The sequence below is a fragment of the Hakea prostrata genome, chromosome 6, assembly GCF_041222555.1.
Source record: "Hakea prostrata isolate BN-2017 chromosome 6, UWA_Hpros_2, whole genome shotgun sequence".
Taxonomy (NCBI): domain Eukaryota; kingdom Viridiplantae; phylum Streptophyta; class Magnoliopsida; order Proteales; family Proteaceae; genus Hakea; species Hakea prostrata.
This window is the reverse complement of record NC_142605.1, coordinates 30,017,429-30,032,864: the sequence shown is the minus strand read 5'-3', so window position 1 is coordinate 30,032,864 and position 15,436 is coordinate 30,017,429. Positions and strand designations below refer to the sequence as shown.

At 37.7% G+C, this 15,436-nt stretch overlaps 3 protein-coding genes across 3 annotated transcripts; 1 reads left to right on the top strand and 2 right to left on the bottom strand.

Moving 5' to 3' along the window:
* Positions 1–126: 126 nt before the first annotated feature.
* LOC149013242 (putative polygalacturonase) lies at positions 127–2,345 on the bottom strand. Its single transcript, XM_089157716.1, has 6 exons — positions 2,313–2,345; positions 1,620–1,958; positions 1,396–1,522; positions 1,133–1,307; positions 978–1,048; positions 127–812 (listed from the first exon to the last, which is right to left on the bottom strand). The coding sequence occupies exons 1-6, from the start codon at positions 2,343–2,345 to the stop codon at positions 127–129; spliced, it is 1,431 nt and encodes a 476-aa protein (XP_089013842.1).
* Positions 2,346–5,541: 3,196 nt separating this feature from the next.
* On the bottom strand, positions 5,542–7,792 carry LOC149013241 (putative polygalacturonase). The gene is made up of 6 exons (XM_089157715.1): positions 7,760–7,792; positions 7,060–7,398; positions 6,836–6,962; positions 6,573–6,747; positions 6,398–6,468; positions 5,542–6,227 (listed from the first exon to the last, which is right to left on the bottom strand). The coding sequence occupies exons 1-6, from the start codon at positions 7,790–7,792 to the stop codon at positions 5,542–5,544; spliced, it is 1,431 nt and encodes a 476-aa protein (XP_089013841.1).
* A 3,219-nt stretch (positions 7,793–11,011) lies between these two features.
* On the top strand, positions 11,012–13,148 carry LOC149013240 (putative polygalacturonase). Its single transcript, XM_089159614.1, has 6 exons — positions 11,012–11,044; positions 11,322–11,660; positions 11,758–11,884; positions 11,984–12,158; positions 12,267–12,335; positions 12,461–13,148. Exons 1-6 carry the CDS (start codon positions 11,012–11,014, stop codon positions 13,146–13,148), a joined length of 1,431 nt encoding a protein of 476 aa, XP_089015740.1.
* The last annotated feature ends 2,288 nt before the right edge of the window (positions 13,149–15,436 follow it).

Genomic DNA, 15,436 nt, shown 5'->3' with positions numbered 1-15,436 from the left:
CTATTTCTTATCATTTTTCAACTCTTTGGTCCTAATTAGGACCAGGTAATGTCTTGGACAGCAGCTTCAATACTAGATAAACTAACATACAGAAACATAAAAGACTACAATATCTCAACCGTTGACTCAAACATTACAAGTTTGGAATTTGACATCCTCTATTGGTAGCTTGTCAGTTGGGAATGGGCAAGGATGAGCGCCTTGATCTGGCAACAAAGCACAAGCAGGAGGGCTCACATTACTGGTTACTCCGCTGATATCAGTACAGTTCCACTGAATTTTCTTGGGTTTTGGCGAGGGTTTAACAGTGACGTTAGAGATGCAAATTCCAGAATAAATATCATCTTTAATACCAGCTAAATTTGCCGCCATAGTGACATTCTCGGCAACCATATCGCTGTAATTGATATCTTTAACAACGGGAAGTGCTTTAGGATCCCAACCATCATCCGGGTGAGACCCATAAGCTCCTGTCATCCAGAAGACATACTTCATGGTATGCATAACAAACCTTCTTGCAAATATGTTTTTAATATATCCACCTCGCCCTGGAGCACTTTTGATCCTGATTACAGACTCCGAGTTAATGGCAATAACATCTTCAGCCCTGATATTTTCGATGCCACCAGACATCTCACTCCCAAGAGCGATAACAGCACTGTCTGGGGAAATGCAGGTGAACCTTCTGATTATCACATTCTTTGTGGGCATCCCAAATTTTATCCCATATTGATCCCAGCCACTCTTCACTGCAATGCAGTCATCCCCGGAAACTACATAACAATCTTCAATTCTAACATTCGTGCATGAATCTGAATAGCAGAGGAAAACCCAAGAGAGAGAGAGAGAGAGAGAGAGAGAGAGAGAGAGAGAGAGAGAGAGAGAGAGAGAGGAAAAAAAAGAAGCTCAATTTAGTATCCAACCACCGTTCACTGAAATGAATCAATAATTGAATTCCTCCATATCTCTAGACAAACCTGGGTCAATCCCATCAGTGTTCGGGGAATCAATTGGTGCGAGGATGGTCAGGCTTAACACCAACACATTACTGCAATTAAAGACACAGTTTTGATCATGAGAAAGATGTAGAGTAGAATGGTGTAGAAGTGTTTATGAATGGGAAGGAACGAACCTGCAGTAAGTAGGATGAACGAACCAACTTGGAGAATTGAGTAGAGTCAGATTGGAAATTTGGACCTTGTTGGAGAACAAGATTTCAATCATGTAAGGTCGGGTATGGTTGATCTGCTTCTCGTGAAATTTATCCCACCAAGAGACACCTTGGCCATCAATCGTCCCATTGTTACCTGAAACCCAAGAACAAACTCATCAAAGTCGATCAACAAGACAGAGAACCCGGAAACAAAGATTCCTTCGATGAACATAAATAAATACCTGTAATGACCACATCAGTTAGGTTTGTGCCATAAATGAGCGCTTGATATCTTGGACCCTTGTCAACATTATCTCTTCCTTTCCCATAGGAAGGCAAAGGAGGGATAAGTGGATACTCAGCTTCATCCTAACAACAAGTTCATATCAAGTTAAGCTTATTAATCACATACTTAGAACCACATAATTGAATGTCAAGAACCAAATAAATAAAATCAAACAGAGACCTGAGAACCGAGAATGATGGCATCTTTGGGTAGAAAGAGAGTGAAATTGCTTGTGAGGTTGAAGCTCCCAGTAAGCCATTTTCCTGGAGGAACGATCAACACGGAACCACCGTCACTTGAGAATTGGCTTAGATGTTCGATAGCCTTGCGGAAGGCATTGGTGTTTGACGTTTTCCCATCTCCCACACCTCCAAAATCCATGATGGATGCAACGTGTTTTCTGCAAGTTATGGCTTCATAGCTGAATCCGGCCATCGGGTGCTGCAAAACACTGGAGCATTCGGCCTCCCTTAAGCCCACCAATCCATACACTACTATCACGGCAACTATCTCAATTATCTGTGAATTTTCAGTTTTAGAGGCAGCATAAAACATAAGGTATTAGACACAAAGGGAACAAACCCAAATACAAATTCAACACGAAAACAAAAAATGGCGAACAGAAAGAGCTGAGTATGAGAAACGAATCTGAAAGTGACGACCGAATGTTTGTAATTTAGGATTAAAAGAATTCAAGAAATGCCCATAAACAGAGGGTGGTGTAGGAAGGGAAGAAGAGTGGAAAAAAAAAGAAAGAAATAAATGTTTGATATCCAGGATTTCATTTTTAGATATATGAATGTAGAAAATAATCAGTCTAGTAACTAGAACAAGTGGAAGAGCAAAACATATAACATAAAAGAAGAGAGTTACGTTTGTTATTCGGGGATTTCTGGAACAAGCCATTGCTTAAAAATCTCTGCAAAGAGAAAAAGAATTGTGGGTTTTAGAGCTAACTTAGACTTGGTGTTTATATAGAGGGAAATTCGTGATTTTTTAGGAAAACCCTATAACAATCTTTGGCCAATACTTTCCAAAAATGGACTGAAAATCTGGTCATCCCGTTAGACATTAATGGCAAGCGCAGTCTCTAGTATTCCCTTCCCTCTTCTGGGAGATTTTTCTGAAATGGGATAAATGCCGTTTATCGACAACGTAAAACAGTTTTGATGGATCTAATGCACACATGCTTCCGAGTCTAGTGATTCTCTTTGCACGATCAGGATCAGATTCTGGATTATTTACCTATGAGGGGAAGAACAATGTGTTGCTTTATGCTTTTGAGCCTCAAATAGCTATGTTATGGGGCTTGCTTGTAAAATATTGAAAAAATAAAGCTAAATTTAAGTGGGTCCATGTGGGTCCCACCCCATTCTTTGTGGTTCAAAAGCGTCAGGAAGCATATTGTTCTCTGCTAACAGGGAACTAATTTGGACTCGCAAGATTGTGGTTCTTTAGATACCAACATCAGTAAACCGTGTTCAATGTGGGTGATCCATCCATTAATATCAAGGGTTTTGGAGGAGCTTTGGACATTATACTTCTCAGGAAAAGGGAAAGTTTGTGTATTGTCTTTGAAGGTTCAGTAGTTCAATAATGGGCTTATTATCTGAAAAATTGGTTGATGTATTTTACGAATCATATCTTCTTCTTTTGGAAAAATTTGGGGGACATCCCAAAATGAATAGTGAAGAGTTTAGACTCCCCTGGAATATATAAAGTTAGTCGAGACAGCCTCAAATGTCTCTTGAACTAGAATAATGGAATACTTGGTTAACAAATTTCGTTAAGTTATGGTTAGATAGTCTCATAATTCCTAGATCGCCCTTAATGTTATGTAATTTTATAGTACTGTCCTTAATCCTTTGTCTGTACGGGGAAAATTTCCTTGATCTACTGTATTTATTTATTTATTTACTTTATAAGGTTGTTTAAAAAAGTTTTACCTTGATGGGTTTTAATTTTGGAAATATTTACTTATTGCCTATTTTAATATTTTTTCCCTCCTGATAATGGTGTCAAATTGTAGCCCGAACAGTTAAGAAGGAACTGAAACAACCAAAGCTTATTGAATGGGGGTATGAGATGAGGATACAAAATTGTTAGGTCTGGGGCTGGGGCTGGCCTAATTGTTAGTGGCCCGTTAGCTTGAGCCGAATGCACCGAACCATTACCATACCAAATGTTATAACCTGTTATAATTGCTGGTTTTTAATTTTTAGCTTTTACCCTCTTATAGTTTTGCCTCTACAATCATGCTATCGCTTTCTCAGTTTCTCCCTCGTGTTGGCATGAACACGCTTTTTTCTTCAAAACTTCAAATGTGAGATAAATATGTGAACAACTGTTGTTGACCATTGTGTTACTGATCACTGGACAAACAATTCTCATCAAATCTGGGACCATTCTGTTTTGGATCATGCTTGCCATTTAGTAATCTTTTAGTTTTTAACTTTTTATTCTTGCCTATTCTTTGAGTTTGAATCTTTTTCATGCTAAAATATACACTTTTCAGCCCATACCTAAGAAGATCATGGACGTTTAACAGCCCTCAGATGCTTATCCGATGAGATGGAGGGTGGAGATGGCTTCTTGAAGAGGCTTATGCAACATGTCAAATCATGCGATCACCCTGTCGACGGAAGATCTTGATGACAAATCAAAGGTCAGCGTCAGACTGATACTGACATGACAACAGCCCACAGTTGGAGGGACAAATGAGGTGTTGGTTCAGGGCTTGAGGTGAGCTTAGAATGAGTCAAAAGCTTCTTTATCCGCAGCTGGGTATCAAGGACCCTGGGTGCATTAAATGCTAAATTGAATGCTGAATAAAGATTATGTCGAAATCCTAACCCCGCCACCTTTACCGAGAAGTCACATGACGACAGCTGTGTGTCACTGTCATGGCCTTCATTGCATAGCTTCTCTGAGGGAAGGTTCCCCGACAAGTGTCTTATCCGAGAAGCACCCATTGAACCATCCTAGTCCAAGCTTGAACTCTGGCTTCGGTTCAAGTGGTTTACTTTGGTTCAGAGATTGCTATTGGAATGACCATAACTACTACCAAGGGTGATACATCCATCAATACCAAGGGTACTAGAGGAGCTTTGAACATTAAAAGGGAAAAAATGTGTATTGTCTTTTAAGGTTTAGTAGTTCTGATCTTTCTAATAATGGGATTATTAATTGTCTCAACAATCACATTGATGTATTTTATGAATCATATATATTTTTCTTTTTTGGGAGGCCTTTGCTGGTTTTTGAACCCAAACTTTGTATGATATGCACCTGTACCAAACTTATTTTCTTAATTTTATGTTTGACGTGTTGATTAACTGTTAAGCAAGTGCCTGAGAGTTAAATATATATATGACACTACTAAGCAAATTCCTTCCAATTGATCACACTACTTGGAACATCTAGGTGTTTACATTAGATGTATTTCCTAGTGTCTATGTCAAGACTCTGTCCATTTTAACGGAAAATAGTTTTCTGCATTATAGGGTATAATACTCTCTATCATTCTGGAGAATTGTCCTCATAATTTTACGAGTCTTATATCAAGCTGCTTTTGTTCATTCGGCCTCTATGTTGTGATGCAGGTTCATTCCTGCAGCTAATGGCATAGGGAACTTCAAACAATAGCTATTTGATGGTTGTGGACTGGCTTTTATGAGAGAAAACAGAATCATTTTTACGATGTCAAAGATTGAGAATTTCTACAGTAAGATCAAGGAAAACTTTAAATGGGTTTTCGTGTCTATGATGCTTGCTGAAGTTTTTTTAAACGAAATTGTGAAGATATCAAAAACAACAAAAAAGATGGGTTGTTAGATAGAAATTGATTCCAGCAGGCCTTTTCTTCAATCGTTCCATGGAAGATATATTTGGAACAAAATTGTGCATATTTCAAATGGAAAATAACAGAGTAAGAAGGAATCCAGGTACTTTTCCACAATTATGTTCTATAGAATTTTTTTTTATTACTAATAATTAAAAATGCCTTAACACAGACATTTGAGTAGAATTGCAGTAATATACTTGCTATTTCTTATTATTTTTCAACTCTTTTGGTCCTAACTACAATATCTCAATTGTTGACTCAAACATTACAAGTTTGGAATTTGACATCCTCTATTGGTAGCTTGTCAGTTGGGAATGGGCAAGGATGAGCGCCTTGATCTGGCAACAAAGCACAAGCAAGAGGGCTCACATTACTGGTTACTCCGCTGATATCAGTGCAGTTCCACTGGATTTTCTTGGGTTTTGGCGAGGGTTTAACAGTGACGTTAGAGATGCAAATTCCAGAATAAATATCATCTTTAATACCAGCTAAATTTGCCGCCATGGTGACATTCTCGGCAACCATATCACTGTAATTGATATCTTTAACAACGGGAAGTGCTTTAGGATCCCAACCATCATCTGGGTGAGACCCATAAGCTCCAGTCATCCAGAAGACATACTTCATGGTATGCATAACAAACCTTCTTGCAAATATGTTTTTAACATATCCACCTCGCCCTGGAGCGCTTTTGATCCTGATTACAGACTCCGAGTTAATGGCAACAACATCTTCAGCCCTGATATTTTCGATGCCACCAGACATCTCACTCCCAAGAGCGATAACAGCACTGTCTGGGGAAATGCAGGTGAACCTTCTAATTATCACATTCTTTGTGGGCATCCCAAATTTTATCCCATATTGATCCCAGCCACTCTTCACTGCAATGCAGTCATCCCCGGAAACTACATAACAATCTTCAATTCTAACATTCGTGCATGAATCTGAATAGCAGAGGAGAACCCGAGAGAGAGAGAGAGAGAGAGAGAGAGAGAGAGAGAGAGAGAGAGAGAGAGAGAGAGAGAGAGGAAAAAAGAAGAAGCTCAATTTAGTATCCAACCACCGTTCACTGAAAAAAATCAATAATTGAATTCCTCCATATCTCTAGACAAACCTGGGTCAATCCCATCAGTGTTCGGGGAATCAATTGGTGCAAGAATGGTCAAGCTTAACACCAACACGTTACTGCAGTTAAAGACACAGTTTTGATCACAAACCACAAATCTTCTTCACAAGGAAGATGTAGAGTAGAATGGTGTAGAAGTATTTATGAATGGGAAGGAACGAACCTGCAGTAAGTAGGATGAACGAACCAACTTGGAGAATTGAGTAGAGTCAGATTGGAAATTTGGACCTTGTTGGAGAACAAGATTTCAATCATGTAAGGTCGGGTATGGTTGATCTGCTTCTCGTGAAATTTATCCCACCAAGAGACACCTTGGCCATCAATCGTCCCATTGTTACCTGAAACCCAAGAACAAACTCATCAAAGTCGATCAACAAGACAGAGAACCCGGAAACAAAGATTCCTTCGATGAACATAAATAAATACCTGTAATGACCACATCAGTTAGGTTTGTGCCATAAATGAGCGCTTGATATCTTGGACCCTTGTCAACATTATCTCTTCCTTTCCCATAGGAAGGCAAAGGAGGGATAAGTGGATACTCAGCTTCATCCTAACAACAAGTTCATATCAAGTTAAGCTTATTAATCACATACTTAGAACCACATAATTGAATGTCAAGAACCAAATAAATAAAATCAAACAGAGACCTGAGAACCGAGAATGATGGCATCTTTGGGTAGAAAGAGAGTGAAATTGCTTGTGAGGTTGAAGCTCCCAGTAAGCCATTTTCCTGGAGGAACGATCAACACGGAACCACCGTCACTTGAGAATTGGCTTAGATGTTCGATAGCCTTGCGGAAGGCATTGGTGTTTGACGTTTTCCCATCTCCCACACCTCCAAAATCCATGATGGATGCAACGTGTTTTCTGCAAGTTATGGCTTCATAGCTGAATCCGGCCATCGGGTGCTGCAAAACACTGGAGCATTCGGCCTCCCTTAAGCCCACCAATCCATACACTACTATCACGGCAACTATCTCAATTATCTGTGAATTTTCAGTTTTAGAGGCAGCATAAAACATAAGGTATTAGACACAAAGGGAACAAACCCAAATACAAATTCAACACAAAAACAAAAAATGGGGAACAGATAGAGGTGAGTATGAGAAACGAATCTTAAATTGACGACCGGATGTTTGTAATTTAGGATTAAAAGAGCTCAAGAAATGACCATAAGCAGAGGGTAATGAAGGAAGGGAAGAAGAGTGGAGAAAAAGAAAAAACCATGGTTGCTGAATGTTTGATATCTAGGATTTCATTTTTAGATGCATAAATGCAGAAAATAACCAATCTAGTAACCAGAATGAGTGGAAGAGCAAAACATATAACATAAAAGAAGAGAGTTACGTTTTTTATTCGGGGATTTCTAGAACAAGCCATTGCTTAAAAAATCGCTACAAAGAGAAAAGAATTGTGGGTTGCAGAGCTGACTTAAACTTGGTGTTTATATAGAGGGAAATTCGTGATTTTTAAGGAAAACCCTATAACATTTTTTGGCCAATACTTTCTAAAAATGGTCTGAAAATCTGGTCATCCTGTTAGACATTAATGGCAAATGCAGTCTCTAGTATTCCCTTTCTTCTTCTTCTTCTTTTGGGAGATTCTTTTAAAAATGGAATAAATGTCGTTTATCGACAACGTAAAACAGTTTTAATGACTATAATACACACACGCTTCCGGGTCCCACCCCATACTCTGTGGTTCAAAAGCGTTGGGAAGCATGTTGTTCTTGTTGACAGGGAACTGATATGGACTCGCAAGATTCTAGTTCTTTAGAATACCAACATCTGTAAACCGTGTTCAATGCAGGTGATCCATCCATTAATATCAAGGGTTTTGGACATTATACTTCTCAGGAAAAGGGAAAGTTTGTGTACTGTCTTTTGAAGGTTCAGTAGTTCTATAATGGGCTTATTATCTGAAAAATTGCTTGTTGTATTTTACGAATCATATCTTCTTCTTTTGGAAAAATTTGAGGGACATCCCAAAATGAATAGCAAAGAGTATAGACTCCCCCATAATATCAAATTGGTAGAGACAGCCTAAAATGTCTCTTAAACTAGCATAATGGTATACTTCGTTCACAAATTTCATTAAGTTATGGTTAAATAATCTCATAATTCCTAGATCGCCCTTAATGTCATGTAATTTTATAGTATTGTCCTTAATCCTTTGTCTATACAGGGAAAACTTCTTTGATCTACTTACAGTTTTTTTTTTTTTTTAATTACTTTATAAGGTTGTTTAAAGAAGTTTTACTTTGATGGGTTTTAATTTTGAAAATATTTATTTACTGCCTATTTTAATACTTTTTGTTCCCTCCTAATAAAGGTGTCAAATTATAGCCCGAACTGTTAAGAATGAACTGAAACAACCGAAGCTTATTGAATGGGGGTATGAGCTGAGGATAAAAAACCATTAGGTGTCGGGCTAGCGCTACCCTACTTGTTAGTGGAACATTAGCCTAAGCCGAATGCACCGAACCATCACCCATACCAAAATGTTATAACCCGTTATAATTGCTGGTTTTTAATTTTTGGCTTTTACCCTCTTATAGTTTTGCCTCTGCAATCACGTTGTCCCTTTCTCAGTTTCTCCCTCGTGTTGGCATGAATACACTTTCTCTCCAAAAATTCAAATGTGAGACAAGTATGTGAACAACTGTTATTGACCATTGTTTTAGTGATCACTGGACAAGCAATTCTCATCAAATTTGGGACCATTCTGTTCTGGATCATGCCTACCATTTAGTAATCTTTTAGTTTTTAAATTTTTATTTTTGCCTATTATTTGAGAGTTGAGACTTTCATTTTGAATCTTTTTCATGTTAAAATGTACACTTTTCATATTCAACATTTCGTGTCAATTAACGAGGGAGAAACTGAGAAAGGGACAACGTGATTGTAGAGGCAAACTATAAGAGGGTAAAAGCCAAAAATTAAAAACCAACAATTATAACGGGTTATAACATTCTGGTATGGGTGATGGTTCGGTGCATTCGACTCAAGCTAATGCGCCACTAACAAGTAGGCTATCGCCAGCCCGAAACTTAACGGCTTTTTATCCTCAGCTCATATTATTAAGAAACAATCTCAATGGGAAAAATAGTTGAATTATTTCATATGAGAGAACCTCAAATATATAGGCAGCATACATCCCATGCTGTTAGGTAACTATGAACAATAAAAGAAAGATATAAACATAGAAATACAATACATGGAAATGTTTGTATGTAAATATAATAAATGGAAATGTTTCTATGGAAATGATTTAATAGAGAAACATAATCAAGACAAAGCCAAATTAGGATATTGATGAAATGGAAGGATGAGATGGTATGGAAAGAATTCAAATGTAAGAAGGATGAATGGAAGGAATTCAAATGAGAGGAGTGATGAATGGAAAGAATTCAAATGAGAAGATGAAATGATATGGAAATAATTCAAATGAGAAGATGAAATGATATGGAAAGAATTCAATTGAGAAGATGAAATGATATGGAAATAATTCAAATGAGAAGATGAAATGATATGGTAAGAATTCAAATTAGAGACAATTAGGGAAAGGATGAAAAATCATCATTATCATGCCTAATACATACCCCCATTCAATAAGCTTCGGTTGTTTCAGTTCATTCTTAACGGTTCGGGCTATAATTTGACACCTTTATTTGGAAGAAACAAAAAGTATTAAAATAGGCAGTAAATAATATTTTCAAAATTAAAACCCATCAAGGTAAAACTTTTTAAAACAACATTATAAAGTAATTAAAAAAATATATAGTAAGTAGATCAAGGGAATTTTCCCTGTATAGACAAAGGATTAAGGACAATACTATAAAATTACATGACATTAAGGGCGATCTAGGAATTATGAGATTATCTAACCATAACTTAATGAAATTTGTGAATGAAGTATACCATTATGCTAGTTTAAGAGACATTTTAGGCTCTCTACCAATTTGATATATTATGGGGGAGTCTATACTCTTCGCTATTCATTTTGGGATGTCCCTCAAATTTTTCCAAAAGAAAAAGATATGATTCGTAAAATACATCAAGCAAATTTTCAGATAATAAGCCCATTATTGAACCACTGAACCTTCAAAGACAATACACAAACTTTCCCTTTTCCTAAGATGTATAATGTCAAAAACCCTTGATATTAATGGGTGGATCACCCGCATTGAACACGGTTTACAGATGTTGGTATTCTGAAGAACCAGAATCTTGCGAGTCAAGATCAGTTCCCTGTCAAGACGAACAATATGCTTCCTGACGCTTTTGAACCACAAAGTATGGGGTGGGACCCGGAAGCGTGTGTGTATTATAGCCATTAAAACTATTTTACGTTGTCGATAAACGACATTTATCCCATTTCGAAAAAAATCTCCCAGCAGAAGAAATGGAATACTAGAGATTGCATTTGCCATTAATGTTTAACGGGATGACCAAATTTTCAGACCATTTTTAGAAAGTATTGGCCAAAGATTGTTATAAGGTTTTCCTTAAAAGTCATGAATTTCACTCTATATAAACACCAAGTCTATGTTAGCTCTGCAACCCACAATTCTTTTTCTTTGCAGAGATTTTTTAAGCAATGGCTTGTTCCAGAAATCCCCGAATAAAAGACGTAACTCTCTTCTTTTATGTTATATGTTTTGCTCTTCCACTCATTCTGGTTACTAGATTGGTTATTTTCTACATTTATGCATCTAAAAATGAAATCCTGGATATCAAACATTCAACAACCATCTTCTTTTTTCGGTCGTCAATTTCAGATTCGTTTCTCATACACACCTCTATCAGTTCCCCATTTTATGTTTTTGTGTTGAATTTGTATTTGGGTTTGTTCCCTTTGTGTCTAATATCTTATGTTTTATGCCACCTCTAAAACTATACATTCACAGATAATTGAGATAGTTGCCTTGATAGTATTGTATGGATTGGTGGGCTTAAGGGAGGCAGAATGCTCCAATGTTTCGCAGCACCCGAAGGCCGGATTCAGCTATGAAGCCGTAACTTGCAGAAAACACGTTGCATCCATCACGGATTTTGGAGGTGTAGGAGATGGGAAAACGTCAAACACAAATGCCTTCCGCAAGGCTATCGAACATCTAAGCAAATTCTCAAGTGACGGTGGTTCCGTGTTGATCGTTCCTCCAGGAAAATGGCTTACCGGGAGCTTCAACCTCACAAGCAATTTCACTCTCTTTCTACCCAAAGATGCCATCATTCTCGGTTCTCAGGTCTCTATTAGATTTTATTTATTGGGTTCTTGACATTCAGTTCTTAGGTTCTAAGTATGTGATTAATTAGCATAACTTGATATGAACTTGTTGTTAGGATGAAGCTGAGTATCCACTTATCCCTCCTTTGCCTTCCTATGGGAAAGGAAGAGATAATGTAGACAAGGGTCCAAGATATCAAGCGCTCATTTATGGCACCAACCTAACTGATGTGGTCATTACAGGTATTTATTTCTGTTCATCATTTGCAATTTGAAGGATTCTCTGTTTCCGGATTCTCTGTCTCGTTGATCAACTTTGATGGGTTGGTTCTTGGATTTCAGGTAACAATGGGACGATTGATGGCCAAGGTGTCTCTTGGTGGGATAAATTTCACGAGAAGCAGATCAACCATACCCGACCTTACATGATTGAAATCTTGTTCTCCAACAAGGTCCAAATTTCCAATCTGACTCTTCTCAATTCTCCAAGTTGGTTTGTTCATCCTACTTACTGCAGGTTCGTTCCTTCCCATTCATAAACACTTCTACACCATTCAACTCTACATCTTCCTCATGAAGAAGATTTATGGCTTGCATGTGATCAAAATTGTGTCTTTAATTGCAGTAACGTGTTGGTGTTGAGCCTAACCATCCTCGCACCAATTGATTCCCCGAACACTGATGGGATTGACCCAGGTTTGTCTAGAGATATGGAGGAATTCAATTATTGATTCATTTTAGTGAACGGTGGCTTGAAACTAAATTGAGCTTCTTCTTTTTTTCCTTTAATTTTTTCTATTGGGTTCTCATCTGGCCATTCGATTCATGCACAAATGTTAGAATTGAAGATTGTTATGTAGTTTCTGGGGATGACTGCATTGCACTGAAGAGTGGGTGGGATCAATATGGGATAAAATTTGGGATGCCCACAAAGAATGTGATAATCAGAAGGTTCACCTGCATTTCCCCAGACAGCGCTGTTATCGCTCTTGGGAGTGAGATGTCTGGTGGCATAAAAAATATCAGGGCTGAAGATGTTGTTGCCATTAACTCGGAGTCTGTAATCAGGATCAAAAGCGCTCCAGGGCGAGGTGGATATGTGAAAAATATATTTGCAAGAAGGTTTGTTATGCATACCATGAAGTATGTCTTCTGGATGACAGGAGCTTATGGGTCTCACCCAGATGATGGTTGGGATCCTAAAGCACTTCCTGTTGTTAAAGATATCAATTACAGTGATATGGTTGCCGAGAATGTCACCATGGCAGCAAATTTAGCTGGTATTAAAGATGATATTTATTCTGGAATTTGCATCTCTAACGTCACTGTTAAGCCCTCGCCAAAACCCAAGAAAATCCAGTGGAACTGCACCGATATCAGCGGAGTAACCAGTAATGTGAGCCCTCCTGCTTGTGCTTTGTTGCCAGATCAAGGCGCTCATCCTTGCCCATTCCCAACTGACAAGCTACCAATAGAGAATGTAAAATTCCAAACATGTAATATTTGAGTCAACAGTTAGTCTTTTCAGTTTCCGTCTGTATGTTAGTTTATCTAGTATTGAACCTGCCTGTCCAAGGCATTATTGGTCCTAATTAGGACCAAAGAGTTGAAAAATAATAAGAAATAGCAAGCATATTACTGCAATTCTACTCAAATTTCTATGTTAAGGCATTTAATACAAAAAATTTCTACTCAAATAATTTTTCTTTTCTTTTGGGTGGCTGTATCTTTGAATCCTAAAAGACCATGTGTCACACTCCACCCAACAGTATTGGATCCGCCCCGACAACTTGTAGGTGTGATCCATAGCCTCAAGATTTGAGTTACGCTATCGGTAAATAAGGCACACAATTCCACAATTATGAACAAGAAAAGATAGTTCAATAATTAATAAATGAATTAAGGTTCAAAAATCCCAAGAATGAATACTGAATTAGTTAAATAAGAATGTATCAGCGGAAGCAAAAACAAAAATGTTTGATTATGATTGACAATTGTCTTTCAGCATTTTAGGGTATTCTTCTTCAAATTTCTCTATGAAAGGAGTCAAAAGACCCTCTTTCATCCCTTTATCTCAACGGCGAACGACTAGAGCTCTATTTCTATCAATGGGTGTCGTAAGAGCATTACTTGCATCCACAGGAAGTTTCGTGTTCATCGTAACCAATTTTCACTGGCGTCTCCAGTATCTCTTCAGTGGGGTTCTCCCATAGATACGGCTTCTTTTGTTCCTGCATAAACATCTGAGGGAAAAAATAAGAAATCACAAGAAATGAGTTCTAACTAACTCAGTAAGGTAGCAATCACATACATATATTGTGATCAAATAAGATTAGAGAGATGAAGGGATGATATGCTATGTTATAATGCATCTAGGAATTCTAATTATGCAAGTCTCTATGTAGGCAGACATGCTTTAAGATAAACACCAGCCCTCTTCTGGGTAGGTTTCATCACTCTGATGCCTCACAACACCCAAGCTGTCTTGTAGAATTCGGGGTTAGGGGTACGGTCCATATCATTAACTATGGCAGGGGTATAGGTCTACACTCTCTCACCATAACCATTGGTCTAAGTACTAGCTCACGTCGGAGATTTTAAACCCAATGCATAGTCATAAGTTAACACACTACATGTGGTCCAGATACTTTTCGTCATGCCTGGTGCTATTTTGGAGCATTTTTTCGACAAGTTCGAAATTCAAAATTTTGATCATCCATCTTCGACAAATTTTGGGATGATCTCAAGTCTAACTCATGTTCTTAAAGCACTATAGAAGCCTTTTCAATCAACGAGAAAACGAAAACAAGACTTAACATAGGTTTGAAAATAAAATATCCTTGAGAGAGTAACCACCATTAAAATAGACATAGATCTATTCTCTCAGCAAGCTGATCGGGAATGATAGAAATAATAAATTTTATCTCTAAGAGAAAAATTACTCTCTAAAGTGAAGAAATTAATAGAATAAGAGAGAGGGGGGGGGGGGTTATTACACCATGGAACTTGAATGAAGTTGTCTTCTAACATGTTGGATGAAAAAATTGAAGCTTTTAAAAGGAACTTGCTTTGGTAAGCCTTTCCCATCTTCCACTCTTACCATAAACTTGATGATTTTGGAATGGATCACAGCCAAATTCAGGAGCATTTTACCATTGGATGAAAAATTGCCATCTTATTCAAAGGGTTGGGTAAATCTCTCACTGAGTCTAGTGGTTGGCTAAGTTGACTTACGATGAAATCACAGGATCAGCAGAGATCCAATTCTGATCCCCAAGCTATCTGTCTCGTAACATTATAGATCTCAAGTATACAAGCAGCACTGATATGCACATCTGGGTATCTGCATTATACAAGTAGGGATTTCCGTGTTGGAGATCTCTTAGTCCAAAATTTGATGTTAGAAAAATTATTTACTAAAGAAAAATTAGAAATGCATATGATTCGTAGGTATCTGGAATCTGGACCACCCAACCAAATATCTTCCACAAGAATATTGGCTAGACAAATGAATCCAACTCATTTTCTGGACTTTTGGTGTGACTTATATTGAGTATTTGGAAGAAAATGTTGTAGATCTATTTGTCTGTTGGGTTGGTGACAAAGTCTCCTTGCTTCCTAGTGCTTATTGGTCTGTGTACAAGTACATAATCATGTATCTGCACGTCTTTATAAGCATGATCAGATGCTGTTTTGGGAGATTGTTTGACCAACTCTTGCTTATTTCACTCTTGTAATTAAAACATGTTACTTGGCAATTGGTGTCCGAGATTTAGCTCCAAGTCAAAAATGCAT

Excerpts from the sequence above, each read along its gene's own strand:
- LOC149013241 (XM_089157715.1), bottom strand. The coding sequence starts at position 7,792 with ATGGCTTGTTCTAGAAATCCCCGAATAAAAAAC. Across the intron at positions 7,399-7,759 it reads GAAATCCCCGAATAAAAAAC|ATAATTGAGATAGTTGCCGT; the intron begins GTAACTCTCTTC and ends GAAAATTCACAG. Across the intron at positions 6,228-6,397 it reads CACTGATGGGATTGACCCAG|ATTCATGCACGAATGTTAGA; the intron begins GTTTGTCTAGAG and ends TCTGCTATTCAG.
- LOC149013242 (XM_089157716.1), bottom strand. The coding sequence starts at position 2,345 with ATGGCTTGTTCCAGAAATCCCCGAATAACAAAC. Across the intron at positions 1,959-2,312 it reads GAAATCCCCGAATAACAAAC|ATAATTGAGATAGTTGCCGT; the intron begins GTAACTCTCTTC and ends GAAAATTCACAG. Across the intron at positions 1,523-1,619 it reads CCATCATTCTCGGTTCTCAG|GATGAAGCTGAGTATCCACT; the intron begins GTCTCTGTTTGA and ends ACTTGTTGTTAG.
- LOC149013240 (XM_089159614.1), top strand. The coding sequence starts at position 11,012 with ATGGCTTGTTCCAGAAATCCCCGAATAAAAGAC. Across the intron at positions 11,885-11,983 it reads AACTGATGTGGTCATTACAG|GTAACAATGGGACGATTGAT; the intron begins GTATTTATTTCT and ends CTTGGATTTCAG. Across the intron at positions 12,159-12,266 it reads GTTCATCCTACTTACTGCAG|TAACGTGTTGGTGTTGAGCC; the intron begins GTTCGTTCCTTC and ends CTTTAATTGCAG.